At 40.8% G+C, this 24,966-nt stretch overlaps 1 protein-coding gene across 1 annotated transcript in view; it reads left to right on the top strand.

Moving 5' to 3' along the window:
• Positions 1-24,966, top strand: part of MGAT4D (MGAT4 family member D) — a 59,712-nt gene that overhangs the window by 9,531 nt on the left and 25,215 nt on the right. Inside the window, exons 3-7 of the mRNA XM_029910609.1 lie at positions 4,221-4,361; positions 10,907-11,040; positions 13,826-13,872; positions 17,019-17,132; positions 19,591-19,666. Coding sequence (XP_029766469.1) covers positions 4,221-4,361; positions 10,907-11,040; positions 13,826-13,872; positions 17,019-17,132; positions 19,591-19,666 — 512 coding nt within the window. The remainder of the gene's footprint in view (positions 1-4,220; positions 4,362-10,906; positions 11,041-13,825; positions 13,873-17,018; positions 17,133-19,590; positions 19,667-24,966) is intronic.

Genomic DNA, 24,966 nt, shown 5'->3' with positions numbered 1-24,966 from the left:
TACTACACCGACATAATAACTCCACCTCCACAAGAGGCTTAAGGCTTATGTTGGTGTAGTTAGGGTGATGCAGAGTCTGTGTAGACACTGCATCCCTTACATCGACTGTCTTGTCAATTTCACGGCAGGAGCTGTGAAATTGACAAGAAAGCCCCTGCTCCACTGGAGAGCTGGGCAGCTGGATCCTGCTCTGGATAGCAAACTGGGGTGAGAAGCCTGAGTGGCCCCCCATCCACTCCCTGCCCAGTGAGCCATGCAATTGACAAGACTGCCTGGCTCCCAGTGAGGAACGAGCAGGCAGAGGGGGCCGCGAAGCTAGGGGCAGCTGGACCCTGCTTTCCAGTGGTGAGAAGCCCCGGGTGGCTTCTCCCAGTTTCTGGCAAGGAACGGGTAGGGGAGAAGCTGTGGGTGACTTCCCCAGGCTCCTGGCGGGGAATAGAAAGCCCGGGAGGTGGGTGGGCGCCAGCCTGCCAGGAGTCCAGGAGGCAGTGGGGCAGCCAGGCTCCCGTCAGAGAGCTGCCAGCAGAGCTGAGAGACGGGCTGTCAGCTCCCTATGCTGACCCTCTTAGGTCAGTGAAAGCAGTTCTGGTGAGGACACACACTGTCAATCCAAGGAGGGTAGAGTGGATATGCACCACCGCAGTAATTACTGCTGTGGCTATAAATCAACCTAATATAGGTTGACTTAAGTTTGTAGTGTAGACATACCCACAGTGGTAGTAATTACTGTGAGTGTACATTGGTTAACTTCAGAGGGAAATGGCCAGTGCACATTTTACCTGTATGTCAGTCATGATAATTATGGGTATGAATTTGTCTGTACCCATTGCTGGAAAGCATTTTGAAATCCTTTTGGATGAAAAGTGATGTATAAATGTAAGCCACTGTAATATCTTAATATGGCCTATGTGCTTTCACAAGTATCTAGCAATTATTTTTTGTTTCAGGTATCCATTTTATGAAATTCTGCAATGAAAGGAACTCATTGTGAAGCACAATGGGATTCATACCATGTAATAACTGCTTTTCAAGAACTACAGGCATCAAGTGCTTATATTATTGCATTATGACCGGAGGTGTTAGGCATGAGTCTGCTCATTCCTATTTTTATTTCTGGCATATAGTTTTGCTTCCCTTTTCACTTTGTGCCATTCTTTCCTTCCCTTTCTAACAGCTTACCTTTCTTTATTATTATTTCTTAAATTACCTAGAAAGTCAACACTAAAGAGAGAGGTAAAACAACCTCTGAAGATTAATCAAGCCACATTGTTGATATGTTTGACTTTGAATCTGCTTCTTCGTAGCAGGGAGATGTCCTTCTCAGAAACCCTTTGACTATCAAAACAAATGATAGGTTTCAGAATAGCAGCCGTGTTAGTCTGTATCCGCAAAAAGAACAGGAGTACTTGTGGCACCTTAGAGACTAACAAATTTATTTGTTTGGTTTTTTTAGAGGAAAATTTGAAATGGGTTAAAAGTTAACCCACAGACCTTTCAAAAGGGAGGGTATATTCAAACATTAGAATAAAAGTTTTGGAACATTTATGCTCCTGTCAAAAAACCTAAAGAATCTTGGACCAAGGCTTGGGGCTCAGTTCCATCAAGCTCAGACTTGGTGGAGCTCCAGGAGGTAGGGGAGAGAAAGGTGACTAATTTATGACATACCAGCAAGGATTTGCAAAGCACAACAAACTCTAGCCCCATCTATCACTTCTCCAACATGGCATATATATGGCTATTCTGGCTCTATGATGGTGTGACGGGGTATATATACCCTGTTAAAGGTTAAACAAGTTAAAGGACTGCTGGGAGCTCAGTCAGCCCAGCACTGTGACACCTGAAACAGGTGCTGGACTTTGAAACATGAGCTAAAAAAGTGGCTGGCTGGGAGGGAGAGCAGACTTTCGGCTCTCACTGTGGATGGGAAGGTTGGCTGGGGCCAGGAGCTCAGGAATGGTTACCTATGAGAGCCCTCCCCCACTCCCCTTAGGGTTTGGAAGAGTTGTGTTTATTTTGGACTTTGGGTACTCTGGAAGGGATGGAACTTTTATCTGACCTAGCTGGAGGGCCAGGTCACCTTAACCTGAAAGCTGTTGGCAGCTGGGCTGTTCTGCTCAAGGCCAGGATGGAAACAGAGGCAGAGCCACTGCTCCACTACACCACACCATATGAGGGCATGCAGGGAGGGTGTGTAGCCACTGATGGGTTTGTGCAACTTGGAGATTACCCAGTACCATCAGAACTCCAGTTTTCTGGGTGTTTTGCACAGACTGAAAAGTATAAAATCTCTAGAAGCAGAGCTGAGGATATGGCCCCTGAAGTCTTCTCAGGCAAATCAGAGGAGTTTTGCTCTCTTTCAGGCCTATATATGTGCTTGTTCTCATATATACCTACATGAGCATGGGTAGTCCCAGGGACAGGGAGGGAATGACACAGGCAGAATTCTCATATAATGTTTATAGGAGTTCGACCTGTGTCAAGACAGCAGAAATAAGCCCTGGTAAAGTTAAGTTTTATAATGATTTCCTGCTAGCTGCTTAGCAGGTACACATTTGAGTAAAAAAGAACTTTTGCTGCTCATGTTCCTTTCTTAAAACAAAACAAAGAGTAAGGTCTTTCATTTAGTCCTATCAAATATTTATTAGTTTACCTAATGGTATCCATCATTTTTGCACATTGGGTGCCTTCTATTAATTACTGGTAACTGGAAAATATTTTTGTTTCACCAGTTTAATTGACCTCTGAATGATTTTAGGAACAGGCTGTATAGGTTTTTAGTAGCTTTTCTAATCCTATATTTTAGCAATTTCCTAGCATTTATTCTGAATAATGTTTCACAAAACTGGAGCCCATAGAAATGTAATATTTATATCTAGACAGCTAAAGTTAGCAAATGACAAGTATCGACTTCAGTTGATTGTATTTGATAATTTTGGATTATTTTTATAAATTCACATTTGGATTATTTTAACATTGGTAAGTATTTTAATTAAATGTCACTCCCCCCCCCCCTTTTAAATTCTGATGACTCAAGAGTAAATAAGTGCTACATATTACTCTTCACTACTGCAGCTTTTGTTTGCTCAATATCTGTTTAAAGGTCATGGTCCCATTGTCCTTGTAAACAATGGGAGTTTTAACTGTATAAGGACATCCGATTCAGGCCCTTCATGTGCTCAGTGAAAAACTCCATGTATTGCATTCTAAGAGAGAAGGTTCACCATTTGCCTGCTGGGAAACACTGAAAGTTATGGATTAGGAATTACTGATATTAATGATATTTCTTGTTTATTTACAACTGACAAAAATTATCCTCTCCAATTGTTTGTTACACCCACTTGTTGGCTCTTTTCTCAAATGAGGCCTAATCCTGCAACTGCTTATGCATAAGTAGAGCACCTACAGAGCCTCACTGAAATCAGTGGACCTGTGTATGGATGCAGGAGTCTGCCTATGTGCAAGCAGCTGCAGGACTGGGGCATTTAACAGTAAGATCTCTGGTCAGGGAATCTCTCTTACTATGTTTTTGGTAGAAATCCTAATACAGTAGGATCCCAATCTGATTGGGACTTCTGGGTGCTATTGTTATACAAATTAGAGCTGGACAGAAAATTAATTTTCCATCCTGCAAAAAAAAAATGATTTTAAAAAAATGTTTTGGGTCAGCTGAAACAAAACATTTTGATACACATGAAGTGTTTCAATTTTGACATTTAATTTTTTATATAAAATTAAATGTCAAAATGAGAAATCAAAACTTTTTGTTCCAAAAAATATCAAACCAGGACACTTTGACAATTTCAAAACAATTTTTGCAATTTTTCCTAATTTTTTTTTTAAATTCGTATAATTTTATGAAAAAATTTGGTTTTGTTGAAATGGCATTTTCTGACAGCAAATTGTTCTGAGGAAATGTTTCTGACCAACTGTAATACAAACATATCATAATAATAATAATCTCATTTGGGGCCTGTTCCTGCAGTCCATCAGAGACTTTGGGAAACTTATTTTTGATTGAAGGATCTGCTCTTTAACTTCTGCAATCAACAGGAAATCTAATCATTCATCACCATGAAGAAGAATTGATTTGACCTAGAGTAATCTCTGATAAAATGGCTCTGATTTAATAAGCTTGCATTTGTAATATGCTAAACTTTTAGTTGAGGGAAAATATTTGTCAGAATAATGACCTCAGTCCTCTTCTGTTTTTGTTTTTTAAGATGCTATGAAGTGGAAAGTGTTAAATCTCACCAGCAAACTCCCTTTGCATCTTACAAACATACACTACTACCTACCTCACCTCCGGGAGCATGAAAACAGCCTTTACCCAAATGTTGTCATTGGACAAGGGAGAACTGGAGGTAAGAGCTAAAATTTAATATTTGGTGGCATTTTTCTTTTCGCTCTGAAGAGACATACAAGGTTTGTGGTTTCAAAATTTGGCCTATTAATATATAAATTTTTATCTTTATTATACCTGTTTGAAAATACCACTTAATGCTTTACAGTAGTTCAGTATATGTTTTTTCTGAAAATAAGTTCTAACAGCCTAGCAACTAACCGTACAGTTGCAAACTTCTCTGTGCATGTACTCGGTAGAAAAAACATTTGGGAAATATATGTATTCAGACCTCAGAGGTTATTATAGGTATTGCTAGTAATATAAAAGTTATTAAATATAATTTGTCTGTGACCATGGAAATTGTTCTTAACTATTTTCAGGGTTTTAATTTAAATTTAGAATCAGTGTTTTTATTTAAGGAGCCCTTAAATTTAAGCTGTGCAAATTTACAGTTGCTTCTTTTTGCACCTGCAAAAAAAATGTAAAGGGAAACTTAGAGGTGTGGTTGAAAATCCGCTCCCCCCCAAAAACAACAACAACAACAACTAAACACGAAGAAAATAGTTCATTATCTTTTCTTAGGGAATTTCAGTAATTTTAGTTCATACCTGACATCTACAATTTGTCAGCAGAAATTGTTTTTAGTTGTGTATTATTTGAAACTGCATGATCACATTGTCCAGAGTGAGCATGGTGATAAAAGTAATGAAGGCTTAATTTACGTCAGTAACTATACAAACTTTTAAATTGTTCTCTCAAAAATTTTTCAAACATAAATTTTTCTTACTAGGCTAGGAAGGTTATTCTCTTAGAATATTAATGCTTATATCATAAAAATCCTATGGGACTCATTATTCTGTAGTACCCTTCTTAGAGGAAGCAGGACAACAACTTGCTTTTCTTAAAACTTAACTAAAAGTGTACTTTTGCTTCCCATTTCCTGCCACTCCTCCATCAACTTTTCCCATATCCCTCCTGACTATAGTATCTGGGTGGCATGCATAGGAGGTTGCATAGTACCATTTTCTCCTTCACCAGATGTCAGGAGGTTGTCTTCCCTTCCAGATATACCTCAGTGATCTTACCTCAAAACAATCTATTATTCAAATGTTTTAATTCAAACAAACACAAGATCTATTAAAAACAGAGAAAAAAGTCAAATCCACACCAGCTCTGGGCCAGGACTCCAAGGGTAAGGTCCTTCTGCAACCTTGAACAGATCACCTCAGGTATACCTTTCCTCCCATTCCACTGATACCAGAAGTTCTAAGAAAAATTTGCCATGACAAAGCTTGGGCACTCTTATTGTGCAGAACTGGCCCAGACAATTTTGGTTTTCAGACCTTCAGGGGATCTCAACCCATCTCAACCAAAAGCATCTGATCCTTTCCAGATCATCTGAATCAAGAGAACAGCAAGGCTAGACATCGCAATCCAGGCCCTTTTTTCATGGCCTGGTATTTGGGTGGGCATCAGATTTAGAGCATTCATTTTTAAAGGCCTGAACAACAATCTGTTCTTAATCAAAGCAAAAGGGCATCCACCAGAAAATGCTATCTGGCAAAATGGAGACATTTCTCCACATGGTCACAACAGAACCAATTATCTGCACAATCTGTGGGAACTCTTATTTTAGATTACCTACTCACTGTCAAGATGTTGGGTCTTTCCATTAGTGCACTGTGGGTACACCTTGCAGCAGTCATCAATTTCCATTCTTAAGGATGCTGTTTTTACTCATCCAACAACAACCAGATTCCTGAAGGGCCTCATTAGAACTTTCTCAATGATGGGATCTTAATCTTGTTCTTTCACCACAATGGGATCTTAATCTTGTTCTTTCAGTACTTACCAGACCTCCCTTTGAACCGCTAGCCACTTGCTCCATGTCCTGCACCTCCATGAAAGTCACTTAATTGTCATCACATCAGCCAGAAAAGTGAGTGAACTGGGAGTGCTTATGGCAGATCTGCCACATACCACGTTTCATAAGGAGAAGGTTTCCCTTTGCCTCCATCCAAAATTCATCCCTAAATTAATTCCTGAGTTTCATATGAATTGGTCTATTCACTTACTAGTATTCTTTCTAAAACCTCATGCTTCCCATGCTTCTCTTTACATCTGAGGGTCTTTGGCATTCTTTCTGCAGACGACAAAAAGAATCAGGAAAATGCCTAGACTATTTTTCTTTAGTGAGGTGATCTAAAGGACAAGCATTATCTGCTCAGACCCACTCTAAGTGGATCTCTGTCTGCATTGTTCTTTATCAACTGGTGCATATTTCTCCTGTAGATGAGGTGAGAACCCATTCTGCTAAAGCACAAGCAACTTCTACAGCATCTCTTTGAGAGATGCCTATACTGGACATCTGTAGGGTGGCTATCTGGAGCACTAGACATAATTTCATGAAACATTATACATTAGTCCAGGCCTCTTCTTACACAAGCAATTGTGGGGACAGCAGTATTACAGACTGCTATACCAACTGCATCCTCACACCTCCTCCTGTTTGACTATCACTCATATGTGGAATACACATAGGGACTGGCACTCAAAGATGGAATGGAGGTTACTTACTGTAACTGGAAATTCTTGGAGATGTGTGATCCCTATCTGTATTCCACTGCCAGCCTTCCTTCCCCTGTGCTTCAGACTATGACTGGATTTGTGGTAAGAAGAAGAAATGGAGCAGAATCAGTCCACACTGCCCCTTATACTCTCAGTTTGGAGCAAGAAGAGAATGATTACGCAGGTGTGGATTGACAGACATTACTTGCTAGAAATCTCTGATCTGAGGCAGGTAGTACACACATGTACCCACGTCTGGAATACAGATAGGGACCATTCATCTTAAAGAACATCCAGTAACAGAACCTCTATTTTTTCAAGATACTGTACACATGTATTCCATGACCTGTCCTCCATCCCCACTACTACAGAAGCATCAGGAGTCCAGCGGTGAAGCAACCAAGGTGCAGTTGGATTGGCCCGCTCTCAATGTCCTCAGTTGGAGGTAAGAGGATACTCGGGCGCATGTGCCACTCCAACGGGTCCTGCTGACAAAAAGTCTTGGGCTCAAGTGCATTGGGTGCATGTATACCAACAGTAGAATATAATGTGGACAACACATCTCAAAGAACAGCAGTTATTGTACAGTAAGTAACCATTTTTTTGAGGTATAGCTCAACCCATAAATGGCATATTATCCCCTTCCTCCCTACTGTCAATTCTTAACATCAAACACAAACACATTTCCTTGGTTACAGCATGTTTATTACCCCCAGTTATACCATGGCTTCAAAGTAGGAGCACAATGTATCCCTGACTCTGTTTCCTTGACCACTTAGGGCATTTTGCAGAGGCACCCTCTCTGGCTGTCCCTAATGTTTAGACAGTCTCCCTACATTCTGCTCCCATCTATCCTTCAAGATCTCTCCCTTGCTCTCACAGTTTTTGTTCAAAATACAGCAGGCACTTATCACACAAGGTACATAATAATGAGAAACATCCAGCCTTTTCATAATGTACTGATACTCACACTTCAGTCTTCCAAAAGCACACTCCACTGACATTCTGCAACTACTCAGGGTAAAGTTAAACCACTCCTTTCTCTTTTCAAAGCATCCAGTGAAAGGCTTCAGAAATCAGGGAAGTAGAGTGTAAGCTGGATCTCCCACAATGACAAGACAAATCTTAAATCGATCTCCATAATGTTCTGGAGAACAAATAGTCCATTGCTTATCCATTAAACGGGCCTGAGTTTGCCACCTTGCATTAATATTGGTGAATCTTCAACAGTGATCAACTGGACCTCGCAGCACCATGGAAAAATACCCCTTTCTGTTGATGAAGTCTTTGGCCTGGTGTGTAGAGTAGAGAATAGGCACGTGTGACCCATCAGTAGCCTTTAGACAGTTTGAGAATCCCATCTGTGCAAAGTCATCAATAACCTCCTGTACAATGCCAAGTTTTATGACACGCCACTGCAGCACCCTCCTTGTAGCATCACAAGTCTCCATGACAACAGCCCCAGTGGCTGATCTACCAACACCAAACTGGCTAGCTGCTGACTGGAAGCAATCAGGAGTGACGAGCTTCCTGATGATGATGGCAACATGATTCTTCATGCTCAAGGGGACTCTCATGTTGGTCTTCTGCCACTGCAGTTCTAAAGTGAGCTCTGTGCAGATTCCTAGGAAAGATGCTGTGATAGAACCTTCAGTGGTTAGGCGGCCTAGTGGCTAGATCGTTGATCAGAGGGGTTGGAGGGAGAACCAGACCCTCTCCAGGGCCCTGTGTAGTCCAACCCCTAAGCAGGGAAGATGGGTCTTCCTCCCGGCCGGGTGAGGATAGAGAATTCAAGATGCATTTCCCTAGGCTACTTCCTATTAAAGTCTCTTTAGTCTGTGGTGTGGCCCCACTAGTTCAATTCCCCGCTTAGCTGCAGGCTCCTCTTGGTAGGGGAAGGCTTAATTGCCTCCGGTGGGTGCACTGGCTAGCAGGTCACTGATCTGTCCCTTCAGGCAGCCAAACAGAGAGCTCCTGCCTCCTCACCAGTCAGCCCCCAACTGAGCCAGGCTCCCTTCTTTTCTTCCCCCTCCAGGTCTGGCATTGGCTGCAGGTGTAGAGGGGTGGGGCTAGCTCAGCCCACAGGTTTTCTTGAACTCCTGCTGTGCAAGGCAGCAGTTTCTCTGCTCCTTCACAGTTGCCTTTGTCATTCTGATGTTCTGCTGGCACTGTGGGTCATCTCAGTTCTGCATCATAGCCCTCTGCACCAGTAACTGCTAGTTGGCCAAGTCCAGAAGCAGCGCTCCACTGAGTAAATCTGCTCAAGAGAAATGCTCTGCAGAAGTAGTTACTCAACTTCCTACTCATTCATTACTATTAGCTATATTGCTGCAGCATTGTGGCACTCTGTGCCTCAAAGCAACACCCTGAAACCCCCATATTCACCACTGTCATATAATTATGATATGTTTTGTACAAAGTATGCCTTGTAAGGTATCATTTTAAAGAATGGACGGAATGCCGCCCCTTAGCATGTGCCATCCCAGGCATGTGCTTCCTCCGTTGGTGCCTGGAGCCGGCCCTGCTTGATTCAAATCCTGTTTAGTTTATAGAACTCACATTGCAAATTTACTTAGGTAACCAACTTTGATCTCTACACTTACTACTTATAGGGCTAGTCTACACTACCACGCTATATTGGCGCAGCTGCACCGATGCAGCTGCGTTGCTGTAGCGTGTCTGATGAAGATGTACTACGCAGATGGGAGAGTGCTCTCCTGCCGACATAGTGTGGTGCGGACACCCCTGAGTGACGTAACTTACATTGATTTAAGCGGTAGTGTAGACAAGCCCTTAATCACTTAAAATCAATCTTTCAGTAGTTAATATTTTACCTAAAACTGTGTGTTTTGGTTGAAGTGCTTGGGAAATCTCAGCTCAGTTTACAAAGGCTAGTGTGTGTCCTCTGCACATCGAGGGAGGGATGGACTGGGTAATGAACTTACACTGGTCAAGCTTCTAACACGGCAAGACCATACAGCTCTGGGGTGCAAGGCTGGGGAGCTGGGGGGAATTGGCTGAAGCCTCTCTCTTGTTGGTTCATGAGTGGCTGGGAGAAGCATTCATGTAACTCAGTTGGGTGTGTCCCTGCCTATGGATGTCTGTGTACGTGCAGTACTTGCCAGAGGTTTGTAGCTTGCCAACAGCATCACAGTGTGAGAGAGAGCCCAGGTTGGTGGGACAGAGTGCTCAGCAGTCCCACAGTCCAAGCTGCACCCCAGGAGCACCGTGACAAGCATCAACAGCCCTATGAAACAGCAGAGCCAAATGCATCGACACCCCCGAGACTCCAAATGCACGTGCCTGATCCTGTTTGCTACATTGTTGTAATGACTGTTATGATTGCAATGTTCACCAGTTTGTCTTCCGTGCTGCTTGACAGCAGTTCTAAAATGGCTCTGGCAAAATTAAAGGGTGTCAGGAGAGGAGTAATGGAGATTTGTTAGAGTGAGCCCCCCAAACTCAAAATTTCTGTAGTTTCTGGTAGTCATCCCAGAATGCACCAAAAGAACCATCAAAGATCAGAGTGCTGAGCAATTCATTCAAACAAGCTTGGAGCTATGTGGATGCAATGATTATAAAGGAAAGTACCTTAAGCCAAGAAAACAAAATGGTGTAGACACACTTTGGTTGGATATATTTAAATTGTTGCACTCAGAGTGCACAAAGTAGATCAATGTAACATCCCTGTGTAAACATGGTCAAAGTCCTCAAAACTGCTTACAGCTATGTAATATAGACCCAATGCCTATAGCGTACAAATGAAAATGTCTCCAACCTAATTTATGATCGGGACACACAGTATGTCCCATGCCATATGGCAGTTCATACTCTGTCAAACCTCTGCACAAACATTAACTAGTTGATCAGTCTATTGAAGTTCCTATTTATGATGGTCCCTTTTCTGTGTGTTATTTTCATCATACAAAATTGCAAAAAGTCACTAAATAGCCTCTATTTGACTTGAGATTAAATTATTTTAATTTCTGTTTGCAGTCTCCCTGGTGATGGGTATTCCTACTGTGAAAAGGGGAAAACAAAATTATCTGCTGGGCACATTGAACTCTCTCTTCTATGAGATGTCTGCAGAGCAGAAGAATGATTGTGTAGTGGTTATCTTTGTAGCAGAGGTAAGTTAGTATGAACAGGTGTATTTATGTTAATAAAGAGACAATATAGGAATCTATGTCTGAGTATAGTAGTGTATGAATCACTTCCATTTACTGATCATCATTGCTTTTGGAAGGATTTCTCCATGCAATTCAAATTTGGGAAAATATCCCTACTTTTCAATAAAGGACCAATAACATGGTCAAGAGATGGAATGTGCATGGAATCCTATTTAATTAAAATGCTAGAAGCTGACATATTATATTCCTTTGGAATGATGTTGGCAGTCATAAAATTCCCAAACTTTGTGCCTATTAGGACATGTGTAGTGGTCAGTGCCTGGGTATTCTTATCTAGAAAATAACTGGGGGGAAAAAAGATGGTACAGGTAACAACTGTCACATTATACTTACAGGCACTCTTGCTCTGCTTGCAGTCACATCTCCTTCAAATAAAATCATATGAATTCATTTTTTTCTCTTAACGCAAAGTATTCTATTCTGAGAATGAAAGGATTAGAAAACTGTCATCCACAAAAGTCCATAGAACCTGACAAAATATGAGCTTATTACCTTAATTTGAAAGAAATAGAGGTATTTGTCAGTTATTTAGGATTATGAGTATTTTACAAGGTGCTCTGATGCTCTAGCAGCTGGCATGTGAAGTGACAGTTTTTTGGAGAAAAGCAAATACTGTGGTTATAAAATCTACAAAACATAAATAGCTCTTGTTTGAAAAAATTAGGCTGTTTCGGGTAAGTGGGAATTTTCCTCTCCCTGAATCTCTTGTTCTTATGGTTAAAGAACTATAGCTACGAAATACACCTAATAAAAGTGCAATATTTAGCAACAACTCCTTGCAGACAGCTGGTGGTGGTTGGGGACCCACATCCGCTCTCACAATCTATCTGTCTTTATGCATTCTTTAACTGCTAGTTTCCACTTATTTATTAAATGTAATTATTAAATGTAAAAGAAAGTTTACCCATTTAGTTAATCACATTTATAACTGTTCAAACTATAAATAATACCTAGATCACACTTCACCTTATCAGCTTAAATAGGATCCTGATGTCTCTTTCTGGTCCAGATCATGATGATAGTTTCAATTTACTGGCTTAGTTTGTAGTCTAGCTAAATTTACCAATTTCATCTAAAAAATTAAACTCTTTTACAGTGGGATAAGTCCTGATAGAGGGCCTTGCTCTGCAAGGAGTCTCTGTTGCAGTGGCATAAAGAAGCTACTTATGAGGGGTAGGCAGTAATAGGCCATCCCTGAGGTAAAAGTGTAATACTTGCTGTGAAGGAGAGGTGGCCAGGACAGCTGGGGAGTATACCAATTCAGTTACTCCATGGTGACTCCCGCTGGTGGAGCTCCTATGGCTCCTCAGTAGGAATTAAAGTTGCCTCTTTGGTGGACCCCTATGAGGGCAGAGGCAGAAATACTAGATTCACGCTAGGGTTAGCCATGACCAATTGACACAGTATTAATTAAAACAATACCTGCCTACACTGAGTGATAAGTTACATTTAACATCATGTTATTTAAGAGGTGTGCAGTTATGTGCTGCACCTCCAAGAGGTGCAGCACACACAGATACAGCCCAGAGGGTGGGAGGCTAAGGTTGCTTTAAGCTCTGCCCCTCCCCCAGCACACTTCCAGTGTAGGAGCTTGTGAGGGGTCCTATGTAAGGCTGTTACAGCAGCTTTGCGTAGTGCCTGCACAAGAGGAGCTCCCCACCAGCCAGCTAAAGATTTTTTTTCTTGTCTCTGTATGCCACTGTAGCAGTGTATAGGGGGCCAGGCCAGAGTAGTGTAGGGTAGGATGGGTGGAATCCCTCCCCAGGAATCCTCAGGGTCACTTTCTAACTTGGTGTAATTTCCCAATTTCAAAGGGGTGAAGTGGCTTAGGGCACAGTAGCTTTATTTGCTCTTGAAGCTTCTGGGGATCAGGTTCACAAATGCTTGCATCCTGGGTAACTCTAAGTAGTATCCTGTCTGTATGTGGGTAACACAATTGTTGAAGTAGCTTTCTCTTGTCAACCCTCAACAGTTATGTATTCTTGACTTATTGCTGTTTTAATGTATATCTTGTGATGAAGCTTGGCTATAACTTTTTAAAATAACCAATCCTAAACTGGCAGGATGACCCCTACATCTCCAAAGGGACAACATCTTTAAGTAGTGTTAGATTTTCATTTAGATAAAACCTGAATTTTCCATACTAAAACTGCTAGTTGTATGGGGCAGCAACAATGAGCAAAATCTGACATTTCCAGGCTAAATGCCACCGTTAGTTAAATGAGGAGCAAACTCCTGTTTAAACTTTGAATATGGATAGCCCGAGGCAAGGAAAGTTTGCACAGGTGAATTTTCTCACCAACAACGGGTCAGGTTAATAAAGGTTAGTGATTTTTTGATGATTAATCTAAATGACCTCTTTACTGAGAACAGGATCAGAAGGGCATACTAATTTAGTCCTCACAACTAGAGGCTGTAGACAGATTGCCACAGATCTGTGCTCTCTCTCTTACTAAAGTGATGAGAACCTGTATATAGTCCACAGACAAATAATTTACACACAAATGAAGCATCTATGATTTATAATATACATTCAGATGCCTGGGTAACACAACAATATTTAGTTATAGGAACACTGATATAATTACTCTTGCCTAGAATAAAAAAATTAGGCAGTGAAGTGTTTTGTGTATATACTTATATCAATTAGACTGGAAGTTAATGAAAATATTAAATTGGGTAAAAAGGAGTGTGTTAGATACTTTTTTGTTCTTTACTTCTTTAGGTGAATGCAGAGTATGTTAACAGTATTGCAGAAAGTGTTAGAACCAGGTAAGTCCTCCATCAGGACCTATTGTATGGCTAATTGCTTTTCAGTTTTACATGAAAAGTTGTAGCATTTCAACAATGAACTACAAAATTAAAACTTGATGAAATGGTGCCATTACTCACATTTTGTAATTCAGTGATTTTAGGTTGCATTTCTAACCTTTGAGACCTGCGTTAATTTTCTTCAATGTGAGACTGCTTTCCAAGGAATTAATAGTGCAATCAAAAGCACCTTTGTATTCATACACTGTGTCCTCATTGACCTCAGTCCCCTAAAATCTATAGTTATCTGTGCTGAGATCTGTGACATTTTCTAAGTGTCTTTGTTTGATAGTCTGGGTAGCAGTTCTACTTCTTTTTTTAAGGGCCATGGATTTTGGATAGCAATCTGCTTCAGTGAAATGCACTAATTCAGTTGTCTGTATTGCCATTCAATATGAAGTAATTTTGAAAAGACTTTGAACGACTGAATTCAAGTGTGACTGTTATGAAGAAATACAGTTGAGGCTGAGTTTTCACTGTAACATTGCTTGCTCTTATCCTACTCTCTGGTAGATGTTTAGTAACACTTGAAAAACTGAGTCTTTGCTTGAAAGGGACAAGTGCTTTTTTCAAACCCTATCATCACCCAATTCCTAAAGGGCTTGGTCAGATTATGCCCATATGTATGAAACCCCATCCCTCCTGGGGACCTGAACTTAGTTCTAGCAAAATTGATGGGACCTCCCTTTGAGCCCCTGGCAACTTGCTCTCTTCTTCACCTTTCCATGAAGGTATCATTTCTAGTGGCAATTACCTCAGCCAAAAGGGTGGGCGAGTTGTCAGAACCCCCCTACACAGTTTTCCATAAGGATAAAGTTTATCTCTGTCCTCACCCAAAATTTCTCATGAAAGCAGCCTCTGATTTTCATGTTAACCAAGCAATCTGTGTGCCATTGTTCTTTCCAAAACCCCATGCACATAGGGATGAGGAACAGCTTCACTCATTGGATGTGAGAAGGGTTTTAGCTTTCTACATGGATGGGAGTAAATCTTTTAGATCCTCTATGCAGTTGTTTGTAGTGGTTGCAAACAGAGCTAAGGGCCAACCGGTTTCCACTCAGAAAATCTCATACTGGATCCCACTTCATGCGTGTTTGTGCTACCAACTGGCTAATACTATTCTGCCGACTAGAGTGTTTGTGCATTCTATCACCGGACAGGCAGCTTCTGCAGCTTTCTTGGGGCCAGTGCCAATTGTAGATATTTGTAAAGCAGCCACTTGGTCATTAGTCCACAGTTTTGGTTCTCATTATGCCATTGTGCATCAGTCCAGAGATGATGCCAGTTTCGAATGGGTTGTCTTACAATCTCTGTTCAGGTAGATTCTGAACCTACCTACATGTGTGTTTTGCTTCTGAGTCACCTACAGTGGAACTGAACATGTAAAAAACATCTCAAAGAACAGTTTTAGAAAGGAAGATCACCATTTTTTACCAACGAGCAGACCAGTTTGAAGATAACCCTTTATTAAGAATGGAAACTATGCACAGAAATAGGGTGGTAGAACTTTCTGCAACTGTAGCCTGCTACTGTCCTGTTCTACGTTCCTTTGTTTCTGCTCCACAACAGGAAGTGTGTCATAGGAAAGCCAAAGACTTCATGAAGAATGTACATGAAGTGTGACACCTCTACTCTATAGCACATAGCTATTCCCATACAGGATGGGAAATAACTATATCAGTATAAGTCACTTTTATACCAGTATAATTGCATCCACATTAGGGCTATTACTAGTTTAACTATTTTAGTAAAATGTCTGAACCAAAATGGTTATTCCCGTAAAACTTCCAAGTGTAGACCAAGCCTTAGTATACTTTTCAGTTGAGTTAAGTTTATTCAACTGAGTTAGCTTGATTTTTAAAAACACATCTTTTTGCCCATGTAGATATGGTCTGGGATTGAACATGGGGATAGGAACTGCCTGCACAGATCCCTATGCCAGGATTAACACCTGAGGGCTAGATCCACAAGGAATTTTAGGGCTTGTCTACATAGTGAATAATGAGCTGTACAGGAGAGTGATTTCTAAAGTACACTAAAGTGTGTATTAATTGGCTTGTGTAGTGTCCACCAGCAGGTCTAAGGGTTCCCTAGTATGCTTTAACATAGTACTGTTTCAAACAGCACTATATCAAAGCAGATAAGGGAACATTTAGCGCGCACTAGCAGGGTCTACATGGACCAATTAATGTGCTTTAGAAATCACATCCCCTTTGAGTACATTATCCTATTGTGTAGACAAACTCTTAAGTACCTAACTGCCCCTTTAGGTACCACTGAGATCTTAAAAATGCCCAGTCAGTTACCACCTAAACCTGTAGGTGCTTAAATTCCCTAGGCACCTAAGTTTTTGCCAGTGGGAATGCACAAAACTATCTGAATCCTGACTCCACTGAGCTGCTCGGCATCCTAGCTGATGTCTAAGACCCAGCAGGATTCTCAAACTAGTTGTTCCCCTGCCTGTCTCACCTGTGGGGCCTGATCTCATAGGGATTCGCAGAGCATGCCAGACAGTCGGGGGAAGCAGATCAAGAAACAAGTGAGAGAGAGAGAGTGTGTGTGTCTGTACACCCATCCCAGGTTACCCAACAGCCTCGTGATTAGGGAACTGACTTGGGAGATCCAGGTTCAAATCCCTGCTCAAAACTGGGCTGAGTAGGTATTTGAAAAACAGGTTTCCCATATCGTAGATGAGTGCTGTAACCTCTGGGCTATTAGCTGTGGTGGAGTGGTCTCTCTCTTTCTCTCTGTCTGTCTGTCATTTTTGTGAGACAGGGCTAACCTGACTTCAGGAAAGGATTCATGGCTATGAATTCCAGGTGGAGATAATCACCTCCCTGTGACCCGCACTTAGGCACCTAACTACATTTGAAGCATGGGGTATCCTGCTCCTCTCCTCAGTAATTCCTACTGGCTAGCTTAGGCCTTTCTGGCTTCTGAGAATCCCATTCTTAGGTGCCTGACTTTCCCGATGCATTGTATAACTTGGTGCTCAGGATTCCACTGAGCATCAGGGTGCCTAAACGTTAGGCATTGCAATGCTGGCAGTTGCAATATCTAAGTCCCTTTGTTGATTTAGCCCATAGTTATTAATCTTTTCTTTACAGCTTCCCTAACGAAGTGCAGTCGGGTGTTATTGAGGTTATTTCCCCTCTTGCTTCCTATTACCCAGACCTCTCCAATCTCAAGGAAACATTTGGAGACTCAAAGGAAAGAGTAAGGTAAGATAGGCTATGTAAAAACTTTCCAATAATTTTGTTCAACAGTAACTTCTTTAAATAGTCCACTGTATTTAAATTGATGAGTTTTGGTGTATTTCAGAGATAAAGCACTGTAAGTTTAAACAGAAGGTCATGAAAATGTATTTAATACAAGTGTAAGTATGGGGGAAACCAATGCTGTTGTCGGTGTCCATCAACTTCAGAGTAAAAGCTAAACATTCTCCCTGTAGTCCTGCTTCTAAAAATCCAACTGTTTTAAAACTGAATGTATAGTGCCAGATGATGATTTATAAAGATTAGTATGGTATGGTGATAAATGGCCTAACTTTTGTTGTTTTTTATTCTATATAATATAATTAATCATCTTTACTAACTCCTGGTGGTATCATTGGCCCACTTGCTTCAAATTCATTAGCAGGAAACTATAACCTGAAACTGGTTGGTTTACAGAAGCCAATCAGTTTTTTGTAGACCAAAAATAAGTTTAGATTGTCACCAACAACTTTCATGGCTCCACTTTCATGTGCTCAAGAGCAATGAGCTGCCAGTCTGAAGCAACACAGATGACAGCAGCAGAACAGCAGTACATGTTGCATACATGAATCAAATCAGGTTGCTTTTTTTTTTTAAATTAAATTCCATTCTTTCTAGAGAGCAAATATATTTGGTACATATGAGTAGAATATTCCTAGTTGCTCCCATCAAGGCCCAAATTCTTAGACTTGCATAGCTATAATTTGTATTTTGCAATTATCCTCAAACCTTTATCGATAAGGCGAGGGAGGAACTCTTTTTTATAATAAGCTTTGTGGAATTTCAAAAATAATAAGCACAAACAATATTTAATATCAGTAGAGCTGGTTGGGAATTTTTCATCAAAATGCAGTTTCTACAAATTTTGACATTTTTCACAGGAGATTTTGATTTTTTTTTGCCAAAGTTTTTTCAATTTTCATTCAGAAACAAATTAAGTGTTTCATTTCAAGTTGGATTGACCCAAATCGAAATACCTTGGTTTGTCAAAAATCAAAATGTTTAATTTCAGTTCCGATCTGTGTCTGCCTGAGCTGCCATGGTGCCTCATGCTCCTGTTCTCCTCTCTGGCTGGATGCATCTCCCATGAACCACATTTAGTCTCTTCTCTGGTTCAATCGTGGTGGTGAGTCATGGGAGATGCAGTTCAACTGGAGGACATGGCCCAGAAAGGAGACTGATGGCATGGCGTGCTCAAACTACAACTCTCATAAGGCACCATGGTAGCTCAGGTCGACACTTTTCAGTGTCGAATTGATGCAGAATGAAACATTGCAATCAGTTTGACAAACCAAATTGAAATGTTTCAATTCAGGAATGTCTAAATAGTCCCATTTTTGATAATTCTAAATCACTTTTGAGGTATTGTGTTCCACTCAGATTTTGATATTTTAACTTTTGTCCCAATTTGGGATGAAAACAAACTTTGTAATTTCCCATGTTGGGTGCTTGAGCACTTTCTAATTTGGCCTTGAGCTCCTTTTAATTTTTGGCCCCAGGTGATTAGTTAATTTAAAAATTTACAAATATCTTCTGATGAGCATGATAGATTTTAAGGGACTCTCACTTCTCAGAAGGAATGTTTAGAAAATGTTTAGAATGAGGAACAGATTAATTACAAGGTCTTAAGTACTAGATGAATGGCAAAATCCTACCCTCTTTATTCACACAAGCATTATTGCCCCCCCTGAAACTATATGGGCAAGACTGCCTGAAAAAGATTTGGTGACAAGTATGAAATGATCATCTTTTTGATCTCTACTGCTGAACAAAATTATGAGGTACTGAAAAATGAAAATATATATACTCTCAGATAATAAAGGTAAAAATATACCTAGCTCAGAAATGTATCAGGTACATGGAATTTGATAATTAAAGTCATAAGCCTATCAAATGTACTACAGTAATTAATTTCTGGACATCTTTTTGCATATAACTTTTTATAAATCTGCTTCCTTAAAGTCTTGTCGCAGATTAACAAATCTCAACTTTATTGATAGTAAAATGAGATGATTTGCTTTGTAGAGGAAAATTTACATTTTACTATTAAATATTACAGATAAGTTCGTCGACCTGCTTCTGTGTTGACTCATAAAAGCACTCTATTTTACCGCATGGTGAAATCTTAGTAAATTATAACTGTGTGTTGACTGTTGTGTTTATAACAAAACAGGTGAACTAAACCACTCTTCTTGACATGTATAAATTGGTTCATTTGCTGTGCATAGAGGAAATTCTAAAATTGAGTTTATTTTGAATCAGACACTTTTTTTTTTTACTAGCTTTCCTCTGATCCAGTTAACAGTGAGTGGGAGTAGTTTCAAGTATAGACTTCATAACTACAGTGTTCTAATGTCGGTATTATGCTGATAACTCCATTGAGAAATCCAGAAAAAGCTTAACAGAATGTGTTGCTTATATTTAGGTGGAGAACTAAACAGAATTTGGATTATAGCTTTTTAATGCTATATGCACAACCTAAGGGAACATTTTATTTACAGGTATGTTCACATTATCAATAACCAGCTATAAATCAATAAATAAAATGTGCTGATTTTTAGTGTTGGCAGTTTAATAACTGTTAAACTACTCAGTGAAGACAAGTCTCCTGTGGTTTTTCGGTATATTTGCTCACATCATTTGTAAGCATGAATCTCCATATTTTCATAGTTATTCATCTTATAGCTATGTATTATTTGATCTGAAATGGTAGTTTCATTTGTACCTTTCTGACATTCGCAGGGCTGAATGATAGACTTGCAAACTAACTGAACCATCAAACAACTTTCTGGCCAGGTTAGGGGTATCTGTGTTTTTAATGACAGGTTTCAGAGTAGCAGCCGTGTTAGTCTGTATCCGCAAAAAGAACAGGAGATGAAGTGGGTTTTAGCCCACGAAAGCTTATGCTCAAATAAATTTGTTAGTCTCCAAGGTGCCACAAGTACTCCTGTTCTTTTTGTGTTTTTAATGAGTTTTTGCTTGTAGTATAAACAGACAGTGTGGTTACAGACCAAGGTGACAGCCCAGGTCATAGCTAGCCAAAATCTCTCAAAGGATTTTTCCAAATGGGAAAAATATGAACTAGTTCATTTCATTAAAACAAACTGGGATGTGTGTATGCTGAACTGCAAAATCCAGACCCCCAACTTCCCCAGAATGGGTGGGAGGTTGGATCCACATAAGATCCCCAAATCTGGGCTTAACTGTAGTACAAATCAAGACATATGGCTGATTAGCAGTCTACAATGAAAAGAATGCACTGCACTGTAACTATCTAGAAAATTTCACAACAGCTGTCTGAGAGAAACAATAAACATAACTAGCTAAAAATAATGGTGGTGATGTGTGGGGGAAGAGATATGAAACGAGGAAAGAATACCAGGTAGAAAGCATCTTTACCTCATTTAATTTTACCATGGGTTTGACTGGAGAGGAGAGCATCCAGAAATTCTATGATGTGCAATTATTCCTTCAAGTGGGAAGAAAACTGGAATGGGAATGAGGCTTGCCCAATCCCATGATGGATCCTAGGATTCTGCATGGAAGGATTCTCCCAGGTGGTCAGCAGCAGGATAGGACACATAGAAGGGCTGCTTCTCGTCTTTCCTGGAACTGCTACTGGATAAGGGTAAAATTTTAAAAGTGATTTAGGAGTAGAACTGGCCAGAGATGGAAAATCCTGTTCTGCAGGAAATACTGAAACTTCAAAAAAAAATTGTTCTGAAACAGAATGAAAAATGAGATGTAGAAATTGCCCACAAGAATGGGAACTCCAACTTGGCCATTTCATTTCAACCTTTTTAGAAATGTTTCCAAGGCTGCCCAGAACCCCAGCAACCTGCCAGGTGAGGAACTGCACAACTTGGGGATCCTGAGAGCCAGAGCTCCCAGGCTAATGAGGAGCTTTGGGAGCCTGGAATCCCTGATTCTTCAGCAGCCCACTTTGCAGGCTGCCCTGGAACCAGGAAGCCCAGGCTGCTAAGGAGTTAGGAGCTTCCAGAGGTTCCAGGCTTCTGGGTCCATCTTAGCACACCAGGTGGGCTGCTGAGGAGCCAGACAGGGGCGCTGTCAGGAAACCAGGCACGTTTTGGTAATCCTTGGTAGGCAGGTTTCCATCAGAATTTTGTCAAAAAAGACACATTCCTGGAGAACATGTTGATTTTTGATAAAGCAGCATTTTCTGGTGGAAAAACGTTCCATCTGAAAATTTCTGACCGGCTCTACTTAAGAGCCTAAACCCAATCTTCCAACATGATTGACCTGCTTAGGCAGGGGTGCTGGAACCATTCATGTAGTGGGAGTGCTGAGAGCCATCGAACCAAACCGTAAACCCTGTACATGATGGAAACCATTTCAAGCCAGGGGGTGCTACAGCATCCCTAGTTCCAGCACCTATGTGCTTAGGAGCTAAATTATCATTGAAAGTTAATGAGACATAGGCTCCTAACCACCTAAGTCATGTTTGAAAATGGGACTGAGGCGCCTATGTCACTTGCACACTCCTGAAAATGTTACCCATAGAGACCAAAGTCTCTAATGCACCTCAGACACAATCAGGGAGAGGATGGCTGTCCAGAAGTTAACAATGCTTCCAAACAAAATGCTCTGTACTTTTAGTGGATGACACTAAGTTGGGGGGAGAGATAGATACGCTGGAGGGTAGGGACAGGGTCCAGAGTGGCCTAGACAAATTGGAGGATTGGGCCAAAAGAAATCTGATGAGGTTCAACAAGGACAAGTGCAGAGTCCTGCACTTAGGACGGAAGAACCCATGCACTGCTACAGGCTGGGGACCGACTGGCTAAGCGGCAGTTCTGCAGAAAAGGACCTGGGGATTACAGTGGACGAGAAGTTGGATATGAGTCAGTGTGCCATTGTTGCCAAGAAGGCTAACAGCATATTGGGCTGCATTAGTAGGAGCATTGCCAGTAGATCAAAGGAAGTAATTATTCCCCTCTATTCGGCACTGGTGAGGCCACATCTGGGCTCTGCTACAGAAAGGATGTGGACAAATTGGAGAGAGTCCAGTGGAGGGAAAATTATCAGGGGCCTGGGATACATGACTTACAAGGAGAGGCTGAGGAAACTGGGCTTCTTTAGTCTGCAGAAGAGAAGGGGTGGGGATTTGATAGCAGCATTCAACTACCTGAAGGGGGGGTTCCAAAGAGGATGGAGCTAGGCTGTTCTCAGTGGTGGCAGATGACAGAACAAGGAGCAGTGGTTTCAAGTTGCAATGGGGGAGGTCTAGGTTGGATATTAGGAAAAACTATTTCACTAGGAGAGTGGTGAAGCACTGGAATGGGTTACCTAGGGAGGTGGTGGAATCTCCATCCTTAGAGGTTTTTAAAGCCCATCTTGACAAAGCCCTGGCTGGGATGATTTAGTTGGGGTTGGTCCTCCTTTGCGCAGGGGGTTGGACTAGATGACCTCTGAGGTCTCTTCCAACTCTAATATTCTATGATTTCTGTTGGTGTGATTGAGGAAGATTGTAACAATATCAGAAATATTGGTGCTTGCATAGGGATGATTATTATGAATTTCCAGTTTCCTTTAAGAATAATTACATGTTGTTTACATTATACAAGACATCTTAAGGGCTGTCTTGTGGCATATATACCCAGCCCTAGCTTGTGGTGATGCCTATAGCAATCTTATCTTTTAAGACTTTTCTGGAGGACTAGAAGGGAAATAATGCCCTTTCTCTTGGCCCTTTCCCAGCCTGCCACTCCTTCCCTTGGTCTGCCCAGCCTCTGTACCTTTCCCCAGCACAGACCCTGACCTGTACAGAGAGGCTTCAGTCAAGGAGACAAGGGGGATGAAATGGGTGCTACAGTGGCAGTTGAGGTCCCCCTACATGCATGGATCTAATGGGAATACTCTAGGCCACTATTTGGAAGCTCCATAACAACATGAAAAAAAAGCTGAAAAATCCTTTTCCTCAGCCCATTACTTACCATACTGTAATATAAACATTTTAGATTAAAATTGAGGTTTGGTGACATTTTTTCTGACGCTTTTGATTTACTTGTTGGGTATGTTTAGTATTTTAGGGAAATCTTAAAACAGAGTTTATTTTACTAATTTCTCAGAAATAGCATCATTTTGGTAAATAACTTATATGAATGTCTGAAGTTGAAAAGATAATAAAGTTATGTAATTATGTATCTACGGTACACTTACTATCACATGCCAACTAAATCCCCAGTTCAGCAAAGCATATAAGTACTTTGCTGAATTGGGGTTTAGGTGAGCTGCTTTGTGAAGTGCACTGATCAGAAATAAATGTTTGGAAAAAGATAATAAGACCTAACACTTATTCAGTCATCTCTTCTTTAAGTTTTTGTATGTGATCAGCTACTGTATCTTCAGCTCTGCTCTCTTTATACGTGGTAATGTCTTTCTTAATTAGTAAAAGATTGAGAGATGTTTAGAAACAATTGTCACTTTCACTGTAACTGCTCAAGTTTTTTGCAGTACATTAGAGCCCCTTGAGACACTTGTATTAATGCCAGAGCTAGGATAATAGGATTGTAAGTCAGCCATAAAAGCAGGCAATCAAATCTCTCCATACCTAGGAGGAGATGTAGTTTTTTTCTTGTGTCCATTTAGAGTTGTTTTATCCTGAGGTAATTAAATATTTCCAAAGCTGAAAGCATCTTTGAGTAGCTCAATTACTACAGTTGTTGGGAAGTGCTTTCTATCAATACTCATGGGAACTTAAATGAAAACATTAAATATGACAGCAGCTTTCACCATCTTCATTCAGAATTTGTTATATACTCAGACTTACTTTTTTGAGGTGCTTCTCCACTCTAATATCTGTAGCAAACCCTGCCATCTCACAATATTTTTATTGACTGCAATTAACTTAATAAGAACATAAGAATGGCCATACTGGGTCAAACTAATAGTCCATGTAATCCAGTATCCTCTCTTCTGACAGTGGCCAGTGCCAGATGGTTCAGAGAGAATGAACATAACAAGGCAATTTTATTGAGTGGTCCATACCCTGTCATCCATTCCCAGCTTCTGGCAGGTGGAGGCTTAGAGACACCCAGAGCGTCTGGTTGTGTTCCTAACCATCTTGCCTAATAGTCATTTAGGGCTCTATCCTCTGTGAACTAGTATAATTCTTCTATGAACCCAGTTATATTTTTGACAGCCACTGCACTTTGTGGATAGTTCTCCGAAACCATCTACTCGACTCCAAGATCTTTCTTGAGTGTTAACAGCTAATTTAGAACCCATCATTTTGTATGTATATTTGGGATTATGTTTTCCAATGTGCATTACTTTGCATTTATCAACATAAATTTCATCTGCTGTTTTGTTGCCCAGTCACCCAGTTTTGTGAAATCCGTGAGAGGACCTTTCCTCTTATCCGATGACTGCTTACTTTGCTTAACAGACTTTGATGGGGGATCTTGTCAAGGGCTTTCTGAAAGTCCAAATACATTACATCCACTGGATCAGCCTTGTCCACTTGTTTGTTGATACCCTCAAGGAAGTCTAATAGATTGGTGAGGCAAGATTTCTGTTTACAAAAGCTGTGTTGACTCTTCCCCGACATATTGTACTCATCTATGTGACTGATAATTCTGTTCTTTACTATCATTTCAACCAATTTGCCTGATACTGAAGTTAGGCCTACTGGCCTATAATTGCCAGGATTGCCACTGGAAGCTTTTTAAAAAAGTGATGTTATATTAGCTATCCTCCATGTAGCCGGGTGGTCACCCTGCTCCTGCCTGGAGGGGCTAAAAACAGCCCGGGAGAGGGCTGTGGCTGGGGCAAGCAGCTC

Source organism: Terrapene carolina, unplaced genomic scaffold (genome assembly GCF_002925995.2).
Source record: "Terrapene carolina triunguis isolate 2854851 unplaced genomic scaffold, T_m_triunguis-2.0 Scaffold66, whole genome shotgun sequence".
NCBI classification, from domain to species: domain Eukaryota; kingdom Metazoa; phylum Chordata; order Testudines; family Emydidae; genus Terrapene; species Terrapene triunguis.
This window is presented reverse-complemented; position numbering and strand designations above follow the sequence as displayed.